This window comes from Lynx rufus, unplaced genomic scaffold (assembly GCF_022079265.1).
Source record: "Lynx rufus isolate CCGP_SWC_20201006 ecotype Redwood Valley unplaced genomic scaffold, mLynRuf1.p SCAF_16, whole genome shotgun sequence".
Taxonomy (NCBI): Eukaryota; Metazoa; Chordata; class Mammalia; order Carnivora; family Felidae; genus Lynx; species Lynx rufus.
The window spans coordinates 40,681,291-40,699,096 of record NW_025814830.1 but is presented as its reverse complement, the minus strand read 5'-3'; the positions used below and the strand labels follow the sequence as shown (position 1 = coordinate 40,699,096).

Sequence of the window (17,806 nt, the reverse complement as noted above, 5' to 3'; positions counted from 1 at the left end):
AACGTTTATTAATTTTTTTGGGACAGAGAGAGACAGAGCATGAACGGGCGAGGGGCAGAGAGAGAGGGAGACACAGAATCGGAAACAGGCTCCAGGCTCCGAGCCATCAGCCCAGAGCCTGACGCGGGGCTCGAACTCACGGACCGCGAGATCGTGACCTGGCTGAAGTCGGACCCTTAACCGACTGCGCCACCCAGGCGCCCCTCTCTCTCTCTTTTTAAAAGATTTTCTTTTTAAGTAATCTCTACACCCAGTGTGGGGCTCGAATTCACAATCCCAAGATCAAGAGTTGCATGCTTCATGGACTGAGCCAACCAGGTGCCCCTTGTTCCTTTCTTATAGCTATTTGGTCAAAGGCATGAAGTAGGTCTTACTTATTTTTATTTCTCTCATTACAAAACATAGCACTTTGTAATTAATAAAACAGTAAATATTTGTTGATTTAGTGAATTAAGAGAAACTGATACTGTATATGTCCCCCAGGAGTTTAATCTGGGCATAAGAATGAGTCATTGAGAGGGGGAAATTCAGGGGCTTAAGGCACTGGTTTTGGAGTCAGAAGAGACCCAATTCAAGCCCTACCTACATTAACCCCAGTTGTTCATCTTTTTTAAGTTTATTTTGAGAGAGAGCATGTGCACAAGTAGGGAAGGGTCAAAAAGAGAGACAGGGAGGCAGAGAGAGAATCCCAAGCAGGCTCCACACGGTCGGCACAGAGCCTAATGTGGGGCTTGAACCCACGAACTGTGAGATCATGACCTGAGCTGAAATCAAGAGTCAAAGGCTTAACCGCTTAACCAACTGAGCCACCCAGGCACCCCTCCAGTTCCTTCATCTTAAAAATGGAGGTGATAAAACTTGCCTTAGAAGGGTGTGTGTTAGGGTTACAGGAAACATGCATTCCACTCATGACTTCTAACAACTCTGATATGTACTCATTATTCTTTCTGCTTCTCATTATTCACAGGCAGGGGCTATGCCTACAGTATCCATTTTAGTATAGCCAGTAAAAGCAGAGTATATACTCAATCAGTATTTACCCAGTAGATGAATAAAAAGGGATTCAAGACGATTTTATAAAACTGAGAACATGGATAAAGCAAACTCTTTGGTCATATGTCCTAACAATATAAATACTTTAAAATGCTCATTTTTCTGGGGCGCCTGGGTGGCTCAGTCGGTTGAGCGTTCGACTTCGGGTCAGGTCATGATCTCATGGTTTGTGAGTTTGAGCCCCGCGTCAGGCTCTCTGCTGTCAGCATGGAGCCTGCTTTGGATCCTCTGTCCCCCTCTGTCTGTTCTATCTGCTCTCTATCTATTTAAAAATAAATAAAACATTTTTTTATGCTCATTTTTCTTCTCCTCTTGCAGATTTTCTACATATTTACTAATGCAACTCTTCCCATGTCTACTACTTCTTAGTAGTAGTTCTTGTTTGATTTAAAAATTTTAATAAGCTTAGGTAATTGGTATGATGAAATTAGCCTTTAAAAGCATACTTCTTAGAGCTCAATTATACACATATATGTATTTTCATATTTTGAATTCCTGTGGAATTCACAGGATGGAAAATGATAAAGCTTAATGCACCCGAGGGAAATAACTGTGTGCTCTGCCTAGTGATCCTGAAGTTCACATTTGCTAGAAGGAGAAAGTCTTTGTGTATCAGAAGGATTACTGGTCAATTCTACTGTAATCTAATAAAGGTTTAAAGCTAAATGAACATTATGAAGTTCATGTATTGCATTCACTAGTAAAATCTCATAGGTAGTCCCTAACATTTTCCTAAATGAGTAAACTATATAATAAATAAATAAATAAAACATAATGAAACACATGAGACAAAGAAACAGAACTTAAATGATTTCTTCGTGTCAACTTCCTTTCTTTAGGCCACAGATATCTGAATATGTAGTACAATGTGCCATAATTATAATTTTAAATAAACCTTTCTGAATCTCCCAACAATTTAACATAAAGGGGTAACGTGCATCTGAAGGACATGCTGGCTTACGTATGTATGTGTGTGTATACGTGAAGGTGGATATGCACAGTAAGCATACACATATTAAGACATAACAGATCAGGTGTGTGCATGCACGCGCATACAAAAACACATCTGAAAGGAATTCGGGCTCTCATCAAAGCAGTTCACCTTCAGCCAGTTTAATATATCTGACAGAGCTCTAAATACAGTAATGAACAAGTACGTTTGTTGACCTGAATTGTGGAAATGAAAGTATTACCAAGGTAAGATTAAAATACAGCTGTGAATGAGAATAAAAAAGTTCAAGATTACCAAAAAATGTTTCTTTTGTCTGTTTTAAAGTATAAGGACCCAACCAGTCCTTATTCTCTCTCCCCAAGCCATCTGCATTTAAACAACTGTGAGCCAGGGACTGGACAGATTTTTATTTCCTGCCACAAGTTTAGCTGTCAGACACAAAACAACATGAAACTAAAAAAAATGTTAAAAATCCAAGTTGCATTCTTTGTTTTGGGAAACATATCTCTCTGGATCCTTGAAGAGGATATGGTGATCCCAGATGCCAGTCAAGGGCCTAAAGAGTGTTCTTGGGCTCCCCAAAGGAACACGGGGCATTGTAGACCTTCACACTGAGGACACAACCCAGAAAGCACATTCTGTGGCCAAGACAAAAACCAGAGTCCTGCAGCCCTTAATGTGGTGACTAACATCTCCAAAGAGAAAATGGGCAGGAGACAGACAAGTGAGAAAGACAATGTGGATATGGTAGCCTTGGTCAAAATCCAATGTGGGGTCTTACTAGTCATTACTTGAATCATCATTGTGGTTGTGAGGAAAGTACCGAGCAGGTCCTAAAGAGTTGAAGAATTAGGTCATTTTGACAACACTTAAAAAACTGTTGCTGTGCCAGTTTTAGAAGATGACCCACAGAAATGCTGCCTATGCAAATTCTAAAGCCATGGAGATCCCTCACTTTCCAAAAGCAATGGAAAGAAAGATAAGTATCACAAGACATTCTGCTCTTCACACATTTTCTCTTTCTAAAAAATCCTATAAAGCTATGTTTATAAAATAAAATGCATAGAGAAGAGGGGCAAAATCAAATAAACTGACTTTGCAGTCAAGATAATCAAAGTAATTCAAACCCTATTAGAAACTCAAACATTTTGACTATTCTTTGTTCTTGTTAAAATGGAAAGTAATCTGGAAATATCTATACAGATGTATATGTGTACATACACACAAATATATACAAATGAAACCATAAGGGTGCCTAGGTGGCTCAGTCAGTCAAGCATCCAACTTTGGCTTAGGTCGTGATCTCACAGTTTGTTAAGTTTGAGCCCCACATCAGGGTCTCTGCTAATCAGTGCAGAACCTGCTTTGGATCCTCTGTCTCCCTCTCTCTCTGCCCCTCCCTCGTTTTCTCTCTCTCTCTCTCTCTCTCTCTCTCTCTTTCTGTCAAAAACATTAAAAAAAAGAAACCATATAGACTAGCCACAAGAGGGCGTTTCAACAATGAAAAGACACCACCAGGCTTCTTTCCTTTAGACGCTTATTTCAGTAAGTACTGAGCACACACTTTCAAACTTTTGAAGACAAATTCCTACTCAAAATTCCTCATTTTTCTACAGCCATAAGCCTTGCCAGATGCTTATATTTTAAGGATGTCTATCCATATCTTAGACACCAAATCTTCTGAAATAGAGGGTTAGTGCATCTAGTACTTCATTAATGAATGTTTATACTATCACATACAGATTAATATGAGGAACAGCAAAACTGCCATGTTGTACATAGGGTGTTATGAATGAGCCACGTACAAGGCTACTACTGAAACAGAAAAACCAGGTTTCTTTCTATCATGATAATTTTAAGCTGCCATATTTTGGAATATTTTTAAGTCTGGCACATATGTTAATAGTTTTTACTTTAAAATAAAGTATAACAGTTCCATTTAACTACTGCTAGAAGTGATACATCAGGATCTATACCTAGAGAGACTTCCTTAATTAGTTCAGCAGCAGCATGACAACCCTGAACAAGTATCCTGGTCCAGGTTGACAGATCCCGATGTGTCTCCACTCTGAAGAGATGCATCTCAATGCCCTGCCGAGAGCCCGTCCGAGTAGCAAATGTAAGGTCAGATCCAAGTGAGGGTGATCGACATCCAGAGCCAGAATGAACCAACCTAGGATCACAAAAAGGGCAAAGATCAAAAAGTAATTAATGTATCGTTACAGGAACATGTCAGCAATTTATACTGAAAAATAAGCAAAAAATTATAAAAGCCCTCAGCAGTTATTGGAAAAGTACATTTCAAAACAGTATTATATAGTCTTTGAAGTATATACTATTCTGTTTTCCCATAAAATGACCCCTATTGTCACAGGCAGAACACTGGGCTGGATGGGCTAATGCCCAATTTTCCACTGGCTTTTTTATGCTCTCAAAAGCCTATACATACCAAAAAAAAAAAAAAAAAAAAAGATTCAGTTTTGGTTAGGAAGTGTTAAGCCCCCACACATGCACAGCCTCCCCTATTACCATCACTCACTTGACGGTAATTTTTTTTTTTTAAACCAAGAATGAACCTACACTAACACATCATAATCATCCAAAGTCCACAGTTTACTTTAGGGGTGACTCTTGGTGTTGTACATTCTATAGGTTTGGACAAATGTGTAATGACATATATCCATCATTATAATATGCAGAGTATTTTCAATGCTCTAAAAATCCTCTGTGCTATGCCTATTCATCCACCTCTCCTCCTGGCAATCACTTATCTGTATACCTTTTACCTTCTTTTCTTAGTTGCATTAGCAACTAAGCATTGCTGGTATGATGTTGAAAAGGAGTGGCAAGAGGGGACAGGACATCCTTGCCATGTTCCTGACCTTAGTGGGAAAACTTCCTGTTTCTTCCCATTAAGTATGATGTTAGCAATAGATTTTTTGTAGATAGTCTTTATCAAGTTGAGAATGTTCTTCTCTATTCCTAGTTTACTTTTTTTACTATGAGTGGGTGTTGGATTTTGTCAAATGCCTTTTCTGCATCTCTTGATAGAGTCATATGATTTTTCTTATTTACCTTGTTGATATGATGGATTACTTTAATTGATTTTCGAATAATGAATCAGTCTTGCATATGTGGGATAAATCCCATTTGGTCATGGTGTATAATTTTTTTTATACTTTTTTTAATTCATTTTGCTAATATTTTGTTGAGGACTTTTGCATTTATGTTCATGAGAGATAATGTCTTTGTCTGGTGTTGATATTAGGGTAATGTGAGCCTCACAGAATGAGTTAGGAAGTATTCCCTCTGCTTCTATACTCGGAAAGGGATTGTAGGGAATTTTTTTTTTTATATTTATTTATTTTGGGAAGGCGCATAAGTGGGAGAGGGGCAGGTGGGGGGGACAGAGGATCTGAAGCAGGCTCTGCACTGACAGGCTGACAGCAGTGAGCCCGATGTGGGGCTCGAACTCACAAACTGCAAGATCATGACCTGAGCTGAAGTCAGGACACTCAACCGACTGAGCCACCCATGTGCCCCGGAATTTCTTTCTTAAATGTTTGGTAGAATTTATCAATGAACCCATGTAGGCTTGGTGCTTTCTGTTTGGAAGACCCTACACTTTTCACAAATAATAATTAAAAATGGATGTTAGATCTAAATGTGAAATGTAAAAGTATAAAATTTCCAGAAGACATTAAAAGAGAAAATCTAGGTGATCTAAAAAGATACAACACCAGGGGCGCCTGGGTGGCTCAGTTGGTTGAGCGTCCGACTTCGGCTCAGGTCATGATCTCACGATTCATGATTTCGAGCCCTGCGTTGGGCTCTGTGCTGACAGCTTGGACCCTGGAGCCTGCTTCGGATTCTGTGTCTCCCTCTCTCTCTGCCTCTCTCTCTCTCAAAATGAATAAACATTAAAAAAAAAAAAAACTTTAAAAGATACAACACCAAAAACATGATCCACAAAAGAAAAAAGGTGTTAAGTTTGACTTCATAAATTAAAAACTGCTGCTCTTTGAAAGACACTGCTAAAAGAATGAAAAGACAAGCCAGAGTAGGAAAAAATATATGGAAAACAAATACCTGATAAAGGACTAATATCCACAATAAACAATGAACTCTTAAAATTCAACAATAAGAAAACAAAAAAACCCAGGTGAAAAATGGGCAAAAGACTCACTTCTTAGTATATATCCAAAAGAAGTGAAATCAGATTCCTGAGATATTTTACATCTATGTTCACTGCAACATTATCCACAATAGCCAAGAGGTGGAAGCAACTTAAATGTCTACTGACAGATGAATGACTGAAGAAAAATGTGGCATTTACATACAATAGATTATTATTCAGCCTTAAGAAGAAGGAAATCCTGTCATATACTATAACACACAAGAACCTTTTAGATATTATACTAAGTGAAATAAGCTAGTCACAAAAAGACAAATACTGCCTGACTCTACTTACATTAGGTATCTAAAGGGGTACAACTCAGAAACAAAGTAGAATGGTGAGTTGAAGCCAGTAAGTCGTATCAACTACTGTGCATCTCAAGGGTTTCAATGAAATGCTTACGTGAACATTTCTTCATCTAACTCCTGGTTGACTGGAGCAGGGACCATTATTTCTGATAAATGTTGTGCCTGGGGACTTTGAACTTCAGTCTGTTCAGAGAGCGTATATTTTTTAGGCTGTACACATTATGATAAGAATGAGACATAATTAATTTCTGTTCCTAAAGTAAATAGCCAGTGAAAACTGATTTCCTAAATTTTGAAGCTACTCGACTGTAACTCTTCACTTCCATTCACTTGAAATGTGATACTGTTCCATTATATTAAAAAAACAAAAAATGATGTGCCATCTTTTTACTTAATTTTTTGCTTTTTATTTTTATTATTTTTTAAAATGTTTATTTACTTTTGAAAGAGAGAGAGAGACAGCACAGCAGGGGAGGGACAGAGACAGAGAGGGAGACATAGAATCCAAAGCAGGCTCCAGGCTCTGAGCTGTCAGCACAGAGCCGGACGTGGGGCTCGAACTTATGAACCATGAGATCGTGACCCGAGCCAAAGTTGGACGCTTAACTGACTGAGTCCACCCAGACACACCTTTTTGTTTGTTTTTAAATGTTTATTTCTTTTTGAGAGAGAGTGTGAGCGTGAGCAGTGGGGGCGGGGGGGGGGGGTGGAGAGGGGAGAGAGAAAGGGAGACAGAGGATCCAAAGTAAGCTCTGTGCTGATAGTAATGTGGGGCTTGAACTCACCAACCATGTGATCATGACCCGGTTAAGCTGGATGCTTAACCAACTGAGCCACCTAGCTGCCCCCATCTTTTTGCTTTAAAAAGTGAGTTCAAACTCATTTGTGGGGGGCTAGGTAGTGATGTTCTTGAAATACTTTTAGATGTAACAAAATGAGAGCCTTAACTAATGTTTTGGGGAGAAGGTTCAAATCAAGTATGAGGCAGCAATGAAACAAAGTACAGAAGAGAAAATACTGAGAAACAATTAGCAAAAAACCCTAGAGTTTCTATCATACATTGTATATACTCTGTCCCATACTTTTTTTTTTTTTTAATGTTTATTTTTGAAAGAGACACAGACTGCAAGTGGGGAGGGGCAGAGAGAGAGGGAGACAAAGAATCCAAAGCAGGCTCCAGGCTCTGAGCTGTCAGTAGAGCCTGATGTGGGGCTTGAACCCATGAACAGTGAGATCATGACCTGAGCTGAAGTCGGACACTCAACTGATTGAGCCACCCAGGCGCCCCCCATGAGATTTCTTAAGAACAGAGTTTCAAGGACAAAGACATGTAACATTCATGAACTAAAAACTATTTTTAGATACAAGGGAAAGAGCAGAATATTGTCTAAGAAAGTACTGAGTGTTAACAAAATATATTTTAAAAATCCCTTCAACTAACAGTGAAAAACTTCCCATGAAGAAAAAATCTCAAGCCCAGATGGCATTGCTGGTGAATTCTACCAAATATTAAAAAAAAAAAAAAAAAAGAATTAATGCCAATCTTTATGAACTCTTCAAAAAAAAAAAAGACAAAGGAACACTTCCCAACTCATTCTATGAAGCCAGTAGTACTCCAATACCACGCAAATATCCTCATTAAAATACTAGCAAATTCAATCTAGCATAACCAAATAAGATCTATCCTGTAAGTGCAAGGTTGGTTTAACACCTGAAAATCAATATGGTAATATACCATATAAACAGATAAAGGACAAACCCACATGACCATTGTTATTAGACATGGAAAAAGCATTTGACAAACCCCAAACCCTTTCATGAAGAAAATACCCCAAAAACATGGAAGAGAATTTATTCAACCTGATAAAGGGCATCTACGAAAAGCCCATAGCTAACATCACACTTAATGGTAAAAGACTGAATGCTTTCCCATTAAGATTGGGAAACAAAGATGTCTGTTTTTGCCACTTCTATTCAACATTTACTGGAGATTTTAGCCAGAGCAACGAGGCAAGAAAATGAAATAATAGGCACCCAGAATAGAAAGTAGTACAACTACCTCTTATTTGAAGATGATATGATCTTGTACATAGAAAGTCCCAAGGAATCCACTAAAAACCTATTAAGCTAATAAGTTGAACAAGAATGCAGATCAAGATATAAAAATTAATGTCTTGATTATATACACTACCACCAAACAATCTAAAAAGGAAATTAAGAAAACAATCTGAGGCGCCTGGGTGACTCAGTTGATTAAGTATCTGACTCTTGGTTTTGGCTCAGGTCACGATCTCATGGTTAGAGTTCGAGCCCCACATTGGGCTCTGTGCCACTGTGTGAAGCCTACTTGGGATTCTCTCTCTCTCTCTCTCTCTCTCTCTCTCTCTCTCTTTGCCCCCCTCCCTCCCCACGCCCCCCCCACCCTGGTCTTTCTCTCTCTTTCTCCCATCCAAGTACTAATCAGGTCCAACCCTGCTTAGCTTCCGAGATCAGACGAGATCGGGTGCGTTCAGGGTGGTATGGTTGTAGACTCTGTGTCTCTCTCTCAAAAATAAATAAATAAACTTAAAAATTTTTAAAAGAAACAATCCATTTAGGAAATAAATTTAGCAAATAAAATATAAAACTTATACTCAGAAAACTACAAAGCATTGCTAAAAGAAATTAAAAACCTAAATAAATAAAAAGATACACTGTGTCACAGACTAGAAGATAATATTTTTAAGATGGCAATATTCCCTAAATTGATGAACAGATTCAATGTGATCTCTACCAAATTTCATGTCTTTTTTTTTGCAGAAATTAACAAGCTGATACTAACATCCAAATTAAAATGCAAGGGACTCACAATCACCAAAATAATTTTGAAAAAACAAAATTGAAGGATTCATACTTCTGATTTCAAAACTTACCACAGGTATATAACTGATAGTCCAGAAAAAAAAAAAAAAACACTTACAGTTATGATCAATTGATTTTTGCCAAGAGAGTTCAATGGAAAAAGAATAGTCTTTTCAACAAATGGTACTATGATAACTGGATATTCCCAAGCAAAACAATGATATTTGACCACTACTTCATACTATACACAAAAATTTACTCTAAGAATTAAGTGTAAGAGTTATACAGCTTTTAGAAGAACACAAACGAGTAAATTTTTGTAATCCTGGATTAGGGAAAGCCTTCTCAGATTAAGACACAAAAATGAGACACAACATATGAGAAGACTGAGAAATTGGACTTTATCAAAGTTAAAAGTTTTTCTGCTTCAACACTTTTTTAAATGTTTATTTACTTTTGAGAGAAAGAGAGAGAGACACAGAGGCATGAGTGGGGTAAGGGCAGAGAGGGAGACACAGAATCTGAAGCAGGCTCCAGGCTCTGAGCTGTCAGCACAGAGCCCAATGCACGGCCTGAACTCACAAAGCGCAAGATCATGACCTGAGCCAAAGTCAGAGGCTTAACCAACTGAGTCACCCAGGTGCACCAAAAGCTTTTGTGTTTCAAAATTTTTTTTTTCAACGTTTATTTATTTTTGGGACAGAGAGAGACAGAGCATGAACGGGGGAGGGGCAGAGAGAGAGGGAGACACAGAACCGGAAACAGGCTCCAGGCTCTGAGCCATCAGCCCAGAGCCCGACGCGGGGCTCGAACTCCCGGACCGCGAGATCGTGACCTGGCTGAAGTCGGACGCTTAACCGACTGCGCCACCCAGGCGCCCCAAGCTTTTGTGTTTCAAATGACACTATCAAGAAAGTGAAAGACAACCCACCGAATGGGAAAAACATTTGCAAGTCATATATTTAATAAAGTATTTGTCTACAGAATATATAAAGAATTCTTACAAATGAATAATAAAAAAGCAACCCAGTTAGAGGATCAAGGATTTGAATAGATATTACTCCAAATAAAATACACATATGCCCAATAAGTACATGAAAAGATGCTCAACATCATTAGCTATTAGGGAAATGCAACTTAAAACCATGAGGATGAGCTACAATGTATCATGCTAAGCGAAATAAGTCAATCAGAGAAAGACAAATACCATATGATTCCACTCATATATGGAATTTAAGAAACAGAATGGATGAACACATGGGAAAGGGGGGGGGAAGAGAAGAGAGGGAAACAAACCCCAAGAGACTCTTAAGGATGGAGAATAAACTGAGGGTTGACAGAGGGAGATGGGTGGGAGATGGGCTAGATGGGTGATGGGTATTAAAACAGGCACTGTTGGGGTGCCTGGGTGGCTCAGTTGGTTAGGCATCTGACTTTGGCTCAGGTCATGATCTCACGGTTCGTGGGTTTGAGCTCTGCATCAGGCTCTGTGCTGATGGCTCGGAGCCTGGAGCCTGCTTCGGATTCTGTGTCTCCCTCTCTCTCTGCCCCTCCCCTGCCTGCTCTCTATCTCAAAACTAAATAAAAACATTAAAAATTTTTTATATAAATAAAAATAAAAAGGGCACTTGTTGGGGTGCTGGGTGGCTCAGTCGGTTAAGCATCCGACTTGAGCTCAGGTCATGGTCTAGCAGTCTGTGAGTTCCAGCCCCACATTGGGATCTGTGCTGACAGCTCGGAGCCTGGAGCCTGCTTTAGATTCTGTGTCTCCCTCTCTCTGCCCTTACCCCACTCACGCCTCTGTGTCTCTCTTTCTCTCAAAAGTAAATAAACACTAAAAAGTAAATAAAATAAAACAAAATAAAATGACATAAAATAAAAAGGGCACTTGTGATGAGCACTGGGTGTTGTATATAAGTGGTCAATCATTGAATTCTACTCTAAGTGGTTTCATGTCTCACATTTAGGTCTTTAATCCATTTTGAATTTATTTTTGTGTATGGTGTAAGAAAGTGGTCCAGTTTCATTCTTCTTGTGTGTTGCTCTCCAGTTTTTCCATCACCATTTGTTGAAAAGACATTCTTTTTCCCACTGGATATTCTTTCCACCTTGTTGAAGATTAATTGGCCAAATAATTGTGGGTTTATTTCTGATTTTTCTCTTCTGTTCCATTGATCTATAGGTCTACTTTTATCCCAATACCATACTGTTTTGATTACTACAGCTTTATAATATAACTCGAAGTCCAGAACTGTGATGCCTTCAGCTTTGCTTTTCTTTTTCAAGACTGCTTTGGCTATTTGGGGTCTTTTGCAGTTCCATACATATTTTAGTATTCTTTCTTCTAGTTCTGTAAAAGATGCTGTTGATATTTTGATAGGGATTGCATTAAATGTGTAGATTATTTGAGTAGTATAGACATTTTAACAATATTTGTTCTTCCAATCCACAAGCATGGAACATCTTTCCATTTCTTGGTATCGTCTTCAATCTTTTTCATCAGTGTTTTACAGTTTTTAGAGTACAGGTCTTTGACCTTTTTCGTTAGGTTTATTCCTAGGCATCTTATTGTTTTGGTTGCAAGTGTAAATGGGACTGTTTTCTTAATTTCTCTTTCTGCTACTTCATTATTAGTATATAGAAATGCAACAGATTTCTGCACATTGATTTTTGTGGACTGTGATTTTACTAAATTCGTTTATCAATTCTAGCAGTTTTTTGGTGGAGTCTTTTGGGTTGGCTGCATAGAGTAGCACATCATCTGCAAACAGTGAAAGTTTTACATCTTTCTTACCAATTTGGATGCCTTTATTTCTTTTTGTTCTTATTGCTATGGCTAGGACTTCCAATACTATGTCAAATAAAAGTGGTGAGAATGAACATCCTTCTCTTGTTCCTGACCTTAGGGGAAAGCTTTCAGTTTTTCCCCATTGAGTATGATGTTTGCTGTGTGTTTTTCACATAAAGTCTTATTATGTTGAGGTATGTTCCCTCTAAAACTACTCTGTTGAGGGCTTTTATCACGAATGGATGTTATACTTTGTCCAGTGCTTTTTCTGCATCTACTAAAATGATCATATGGCTTTCATCCTTCCTCTTACAGACGTGATGTATCACATTGATTGACTTGCAAATGTTGAAACACCCTAGCAACCCAGGAATAAATCCCATTTGATCATGGTGAGTGATTTTTTAAAATGTATTGTTTAAGTTGGATTGCTAGTATGTTGTTGAGGATTTATCCATCTTTGTTCATCAGAGATATTGGCCTGCATTACTGTGTGTGTGTGTGTGTGTGTGTGTGTGTGGGCGCGTGTGTGTGGTGTCTTTGTTTTTTTTAATTTTTTTTAATGTTTTATTTATTTTTGAGACAGAGAGAGACAGAGAATGAGCAGGGGAGGGGCAGAGAGAGAGGGAGACACAGAATCCAAAGCAGGCTCCAGGCTCTAAGCTGTCAGCACAGAACCCGACACGGGGCTCGAACTCACAACCCGCGAGATCATGACCTAAGCTGAAGTCAGACGCCCAACTGACTGAGCCACCCAGGCGCCCCTGTCTGGTTTTGATATCAGGGTGATAATGGACTCATAGAATAAATTTGGAAGTTTTTTTTCTTCTATTTCTTGGAATAGTTTGAGAATAACAGTTATTAACTCTTTTTTAAATGTCTGCTAGAAATCGTCCAGGAAGGCATCTGGTCTTGGACTTTTGTTTGTTGGGAGTTTTTGATTACTGATTCAGTCTCCTTGCTGGTAATTGGTCTGTTCAATTTTTCCATTTCTTCTTGCTTCAGTTTTGGTAGGTTATGTGTTTCTGGAAATTTATCCATTTCTTCTAGGTTGTCTAATTTTTTTAGCATATAGTTTTTCTTATATTCTCTTACAATTATTTGTATTGCTGTGGTGTTGGTTGTTATTTCTCCTCTTTCATTTGTGATTTTGTTTGAGTCCTTTCTCTCTTTTTGTAAGTCTGGCTAGAGGTTTATCAATTTTGTTGATCTTTTTAACAAATCGCTCCTAGTTTCATCGATGTGTTCTGTTGTTTTTTGGTTTCTATATCATTTATTTCTGCTCTAATCTTTATTATTTCCTTCCTTCTGCTGATTTTTTTTTAGTTTTTTTTTATATGAAGTTTATTGACAAATTGGTTTCCATACAACACCCAGTGCTCATCCCAAAAGGTGCCCTCCTCAATACCCATCACCCACCCGCCCCTCCCTCCCACCCCCCATCAACCCTCAGTTTGTTCTCAGTTTTTAACAGTCTCTTATGCTTTGGCTCTCTCCCACTCTAACGTCCTTTTTTTTTTTTTTTTTTCTTTCCTTCCCCTCCCCCATGGGTTCCTGTTAAGTTTCTCAGGATCCACATAAGAGTGAAACCATATGGTATCTGTCTTTCTCTGTATGGCTTATTTCACTTAGCATCACACTCTCCAGTTCCATCCACGTTGCTACAAAAGGCCATATTTCATTTTTTCTCATTGCCACGTAGTATTCCATTGTGTATATAAACCACAATTTCTTTATCCATTCATCAGTTGATGGACATTTAGGCTCTTTCCATAATTTGGCTATTGTTGAGAGTGCTGCTATGAACATTGGGGTACAAGTGCCCCTATGCATCAGTACTCCTGTATCCCTTGGGTAAATTCCTAGCAGTGCTATTGCTGGGTCATAGGGTAGGTCTATTTTTAATTTTCTGAGGAACCTCCACACTGCTTTCCAGAGCGGCTGCACCAATTTGCATTCCCACCAACAGTGCAAGAGGGTTCCCGTTTCTCCACATCCTCTCCAGCATCTATAGTGTCCTGATTTGTTCATTTTGGCCACTCTGACTGGCGTGAGGTGATACCTGAGTGTGGTTTTGATTTGTATTTCCCTGATAAGGAGCGACGCTGAACATCTTTTCATGTGCCTGTTGGCCATCTGGATGTCTTCTTTGGAGAAGTGTCTATTCATGTTTTCTGCCCATTTCTTCACTGGGTTATTTGTTTTTCGGGTGTGGAGTTTGGTGAGCTCTTTATAGATTTTAGATACTAGCCCTTTGTCCGATATGTCATTTGCAAATATCTTTTCCCACCTTCTGCTGATTTAAGGTTTTGTTTGTTCTTCTTTTTCTAGTTCCTCTGACTGTAAGGTTAGGTTGTTTGAGATTTTTCCTGCTATAAACCTCCCTCTTAGAACCACTTTTGCTGCATCCCAGAGATTCTGGACCATCGTGTTTTCATTTTCATTTGTCACCATGTAATTTTTTATTTCTTCTTTAATTTCCCGGCTGACCCATTCATTGTTTAGTACCATGTTATTTAACCTCCATTTGCTTGTGCTCTTTCCAGATATTTTCCTGTGGTTGTAGTTTCATACCAGTGTGATCAGAAAAGATTCATGGTATGACTGTGATTTTTTTAATTTGTTGAGACTTGTTTTGTGGCCTAATATGCTATCTAATCTGGAAAATGGTCTATGTGTACTTGAAAATAATGTGTATTCTGTTGTTTTAGGATGAAATGTTCCAAATATAAATGTTACATCAATCTGGTCCAGTATATCATTCAAAGTCACTCTTTCCTTATTGATTTTCTGTTTGGATGATCTGTCCATTGATATAAGTAGGGTATTAAAGCTCCCTACTATTATAGTGTTACTGTTGATTAGTTCTTTATGTTTGTTATTAACTATTTTATGTGTTTGCATGCTTCCATGTTGGGTGCATAAATATTTACAACCGTTATTTCTTCTTGTTGGATTGTCCTCTTTATTATTATATAGCATATAATAAAATACTTTGTTATATACTTTGTTAATATACTGACAGACTTGTCTCTTGCTACAATCTTTGTTTTAGAGTCTATTTCATCCAATATAAGTATTGCTACCCTGGCTTTATTTTGACATCCATTTGCTCAACAAGTGTTTCTCCAACCTGTCACTTTTAATTTGTAGATATCTTTAGGTCTGAAATGAGTCTCTTGTAGGCAGCATATAGATGGGTCTTTTTTTTTTTTACTTATTCTGTCATCCTATGTTTTTGGAATGAGGCATTTAGTCCCTTTACATTCAAAGTAAAGTGGGTGATGGGCATTGAGAAGGGCACCTGTTGGGATAAGCACTGGGTGTTATATGGAACCCAATTTGACAATAAATTCTATATTTAAAAAAAAACAAAGTAATAATTGATATACGTATTTACTGCCATTTTGTCACTTGTTTTGTGGTTGTTCTGATAGTTTTTCCCTTATCTTTTCTTCTCTTGCTCTCTTCAATGGTTTGCTGGCTTTCTTCAGTGATATACTTGGATTTCTTTCTCTTTATTCTTTACATATCAATTACTGGTTTTTGATTTGTGGTTACCATTCAATTTGTATATAATATCTTCTGTATATAGCAGTCTATATTAAGTTGATTGTCACTTAAGCTTGACCACACTCTTGACTCCCACTGCAACGTGTTAGGTATATGGTGACATATTTTTTTACATCCTTTTATTTTGTGAATGCCTTGACTGATTTTTACAGATATACCTATTTTTACTGCTTTTGTGTTTCTTACTTTTCATACTCATAGTCTTTCCTTTCCTCTCAAAGAATCCCCTTTAACATTTCTTGAGGGATGGTTTAGTGGTCATGACCTCCTTTAGCTTTTGTTTGTCTGAGAAACTGTTTATCTCTCCTTCTATTCTGAATGATAGCCTTCCTGGATAGAGTATTGTGGCTGCAGATTTTTCCCTTTCAGGACTTTGAATATATCATGCCACTCCTTTCTAGCTAGCAAAGTTTCTGCTGAAAAATGGGGTGTCCCCTAGTATGTAACTATCTTCTTTTCTCTTATTGCTTTAAAAATTTTTTTCTTTATCATTACTTTTTGCCACTTTAATTACTATGTGTTTTGCGTGAACCTCGTTGGGTTGATTTTGTTGGGGGATCTCTGTGGCTCCTGGATCTCGATATCTGTTTCCTTCCCCAGGTCTGGGAAGTTTTTAGCTATTATTTGTTCAAATAAACTTTCTGCACCCTTTTCTTTCTCTTCTTCTGGGATCACTATAATGTGAATGCTATTGTGCTTGATGGAATCACTGAATTCCCGAAGTCTATTCTCATTTTACATAATCTTTTTTTTCTCTAACCTGCTCAACTTGATTACATTCATTACTCTGTCTTCACGGTCATTCATTTGTTCCTCTGCTTCCTCTAGCTTGCTGTTTATTCCATCTAATGAATTTTCATTTCATTTATTGTGTTCTTCAACTGTGGTTCTTTTTTATCTCTTTGTTAATGTCTCACTCATGTCCTCCACTCTTTTCTCAAGTCCATTGTCTATCTTTATGACCATTACCTTAAATTCTCTATCAGGCATATTATTGATCTCCATTTCATTTAACTGTCTTGCTGTGATTTTGTCCTGTTCTTTCATTGGGGACATAATCCTCAGTCTCATTTTTTTTTTTTAATGTTTATTCATTTTTGAGAGACAGAGACAGAGTGTGAGCAGGGGAGGGGTAGAGAGAGAGAGAGGGAAACACAGAATCTGAAGCAGGCTCCAGGTTCTGAGCTGTAGCATAGAGCCTGATGCAGGGCTCCAACCCATGAACCACGAGATCATGACCTGAGCCGAAGTCAGATGCTTAACCGACTGAGCCACCCAGGTGCCCCCCTAAGTCTCCTCATTTTGTCTAACTCTCTGGGTCTGTTTCTCTGTGTTAGAAAAGCCAGAGATGCTCTTCAAAGTAGTGGGTGGGGCATGTACATTTAACAAGGTGGCACCAGTCCTCTTCCACAGGGGATGTGCAGCCATTGAGGACACTGGGGCCAGTGAGGGCCACCTCAAGCCTGTGTGGTTGGAGGATTAAGGTTTAACAAGGTGCATGCAACCTCCCTGGAAGGTGGCCAACTGCCACCACCAGGACCAAGGCCCAATAAAATGAGCAGGTTGGGAGACATGGTGTTGAAGTTTATGCAGGTCTTCTACAGGAGGGGACCCAAAGGCAAGTGTGACAGGAAAGGGTGGATAGGTGGCTCAGTCAGTTGTGTCTGACTCTTGATTTTGGCTCAGGTCATGATCTCATGATTCAGTTCATGAGATTGAGCCCTCCATCGGACTCCATGCTAACAGTGCTGAGCTTGTTTGGGATTCTTTCTCTCCCTCTCTCTCTCCCTGCCTCTCTGCAGCTCACACTCTCTCTCCCTCTCAAAAATTCTTTTTATTAAAAAAGAAAAGGGTGGATCCACCGAAGCACAGGGTGAAGGGGTGGCTTGTTATAAGCAAGTTAGGTAGTGAGTAGTGATGGCCGTCTGTTTATGCTGAGGGGCAGGGGAAGGAAATGGAGAAATGGCACCTATAAGCTCCGTTGTTCCTGGAGGGGGTCTCTCTGCAATCCCTGCCTCTCTGGGACCTGCTTGGAGATAAGTAAATTACTCTCCCTCCCATATGACCCAGGTGTTTTTCAAACTGCTGCTTCTACACTGGATCTCCTTGGGTGT

At 38.7% G+C, this 17,806-nt stretch overlaps 1 protein-coding gene across 1 annotated transcript in view; it reads right to left on the bottom strand.

Moving 5' to 3' along the window:
• SNTB2 (syntrophin beta 2) overlaps positions 1 to 17,806 on the bottom strand; it is a 107,373-nt gene that overhangs the window by 9,727 nt on the left and 79,840 nt on the right. Inside the window, exon 5 of the mRNA XM_047078661.1 lies at positions 3,982 to 4,178. Coding sequence (XP_046934617.1) covers positions 3,982 to 4,178 — 197 coding nt within the window. The remainder of the gene's footprint in view (positions 1 to 3,981; positions 4,179 to 17,806) is intronic.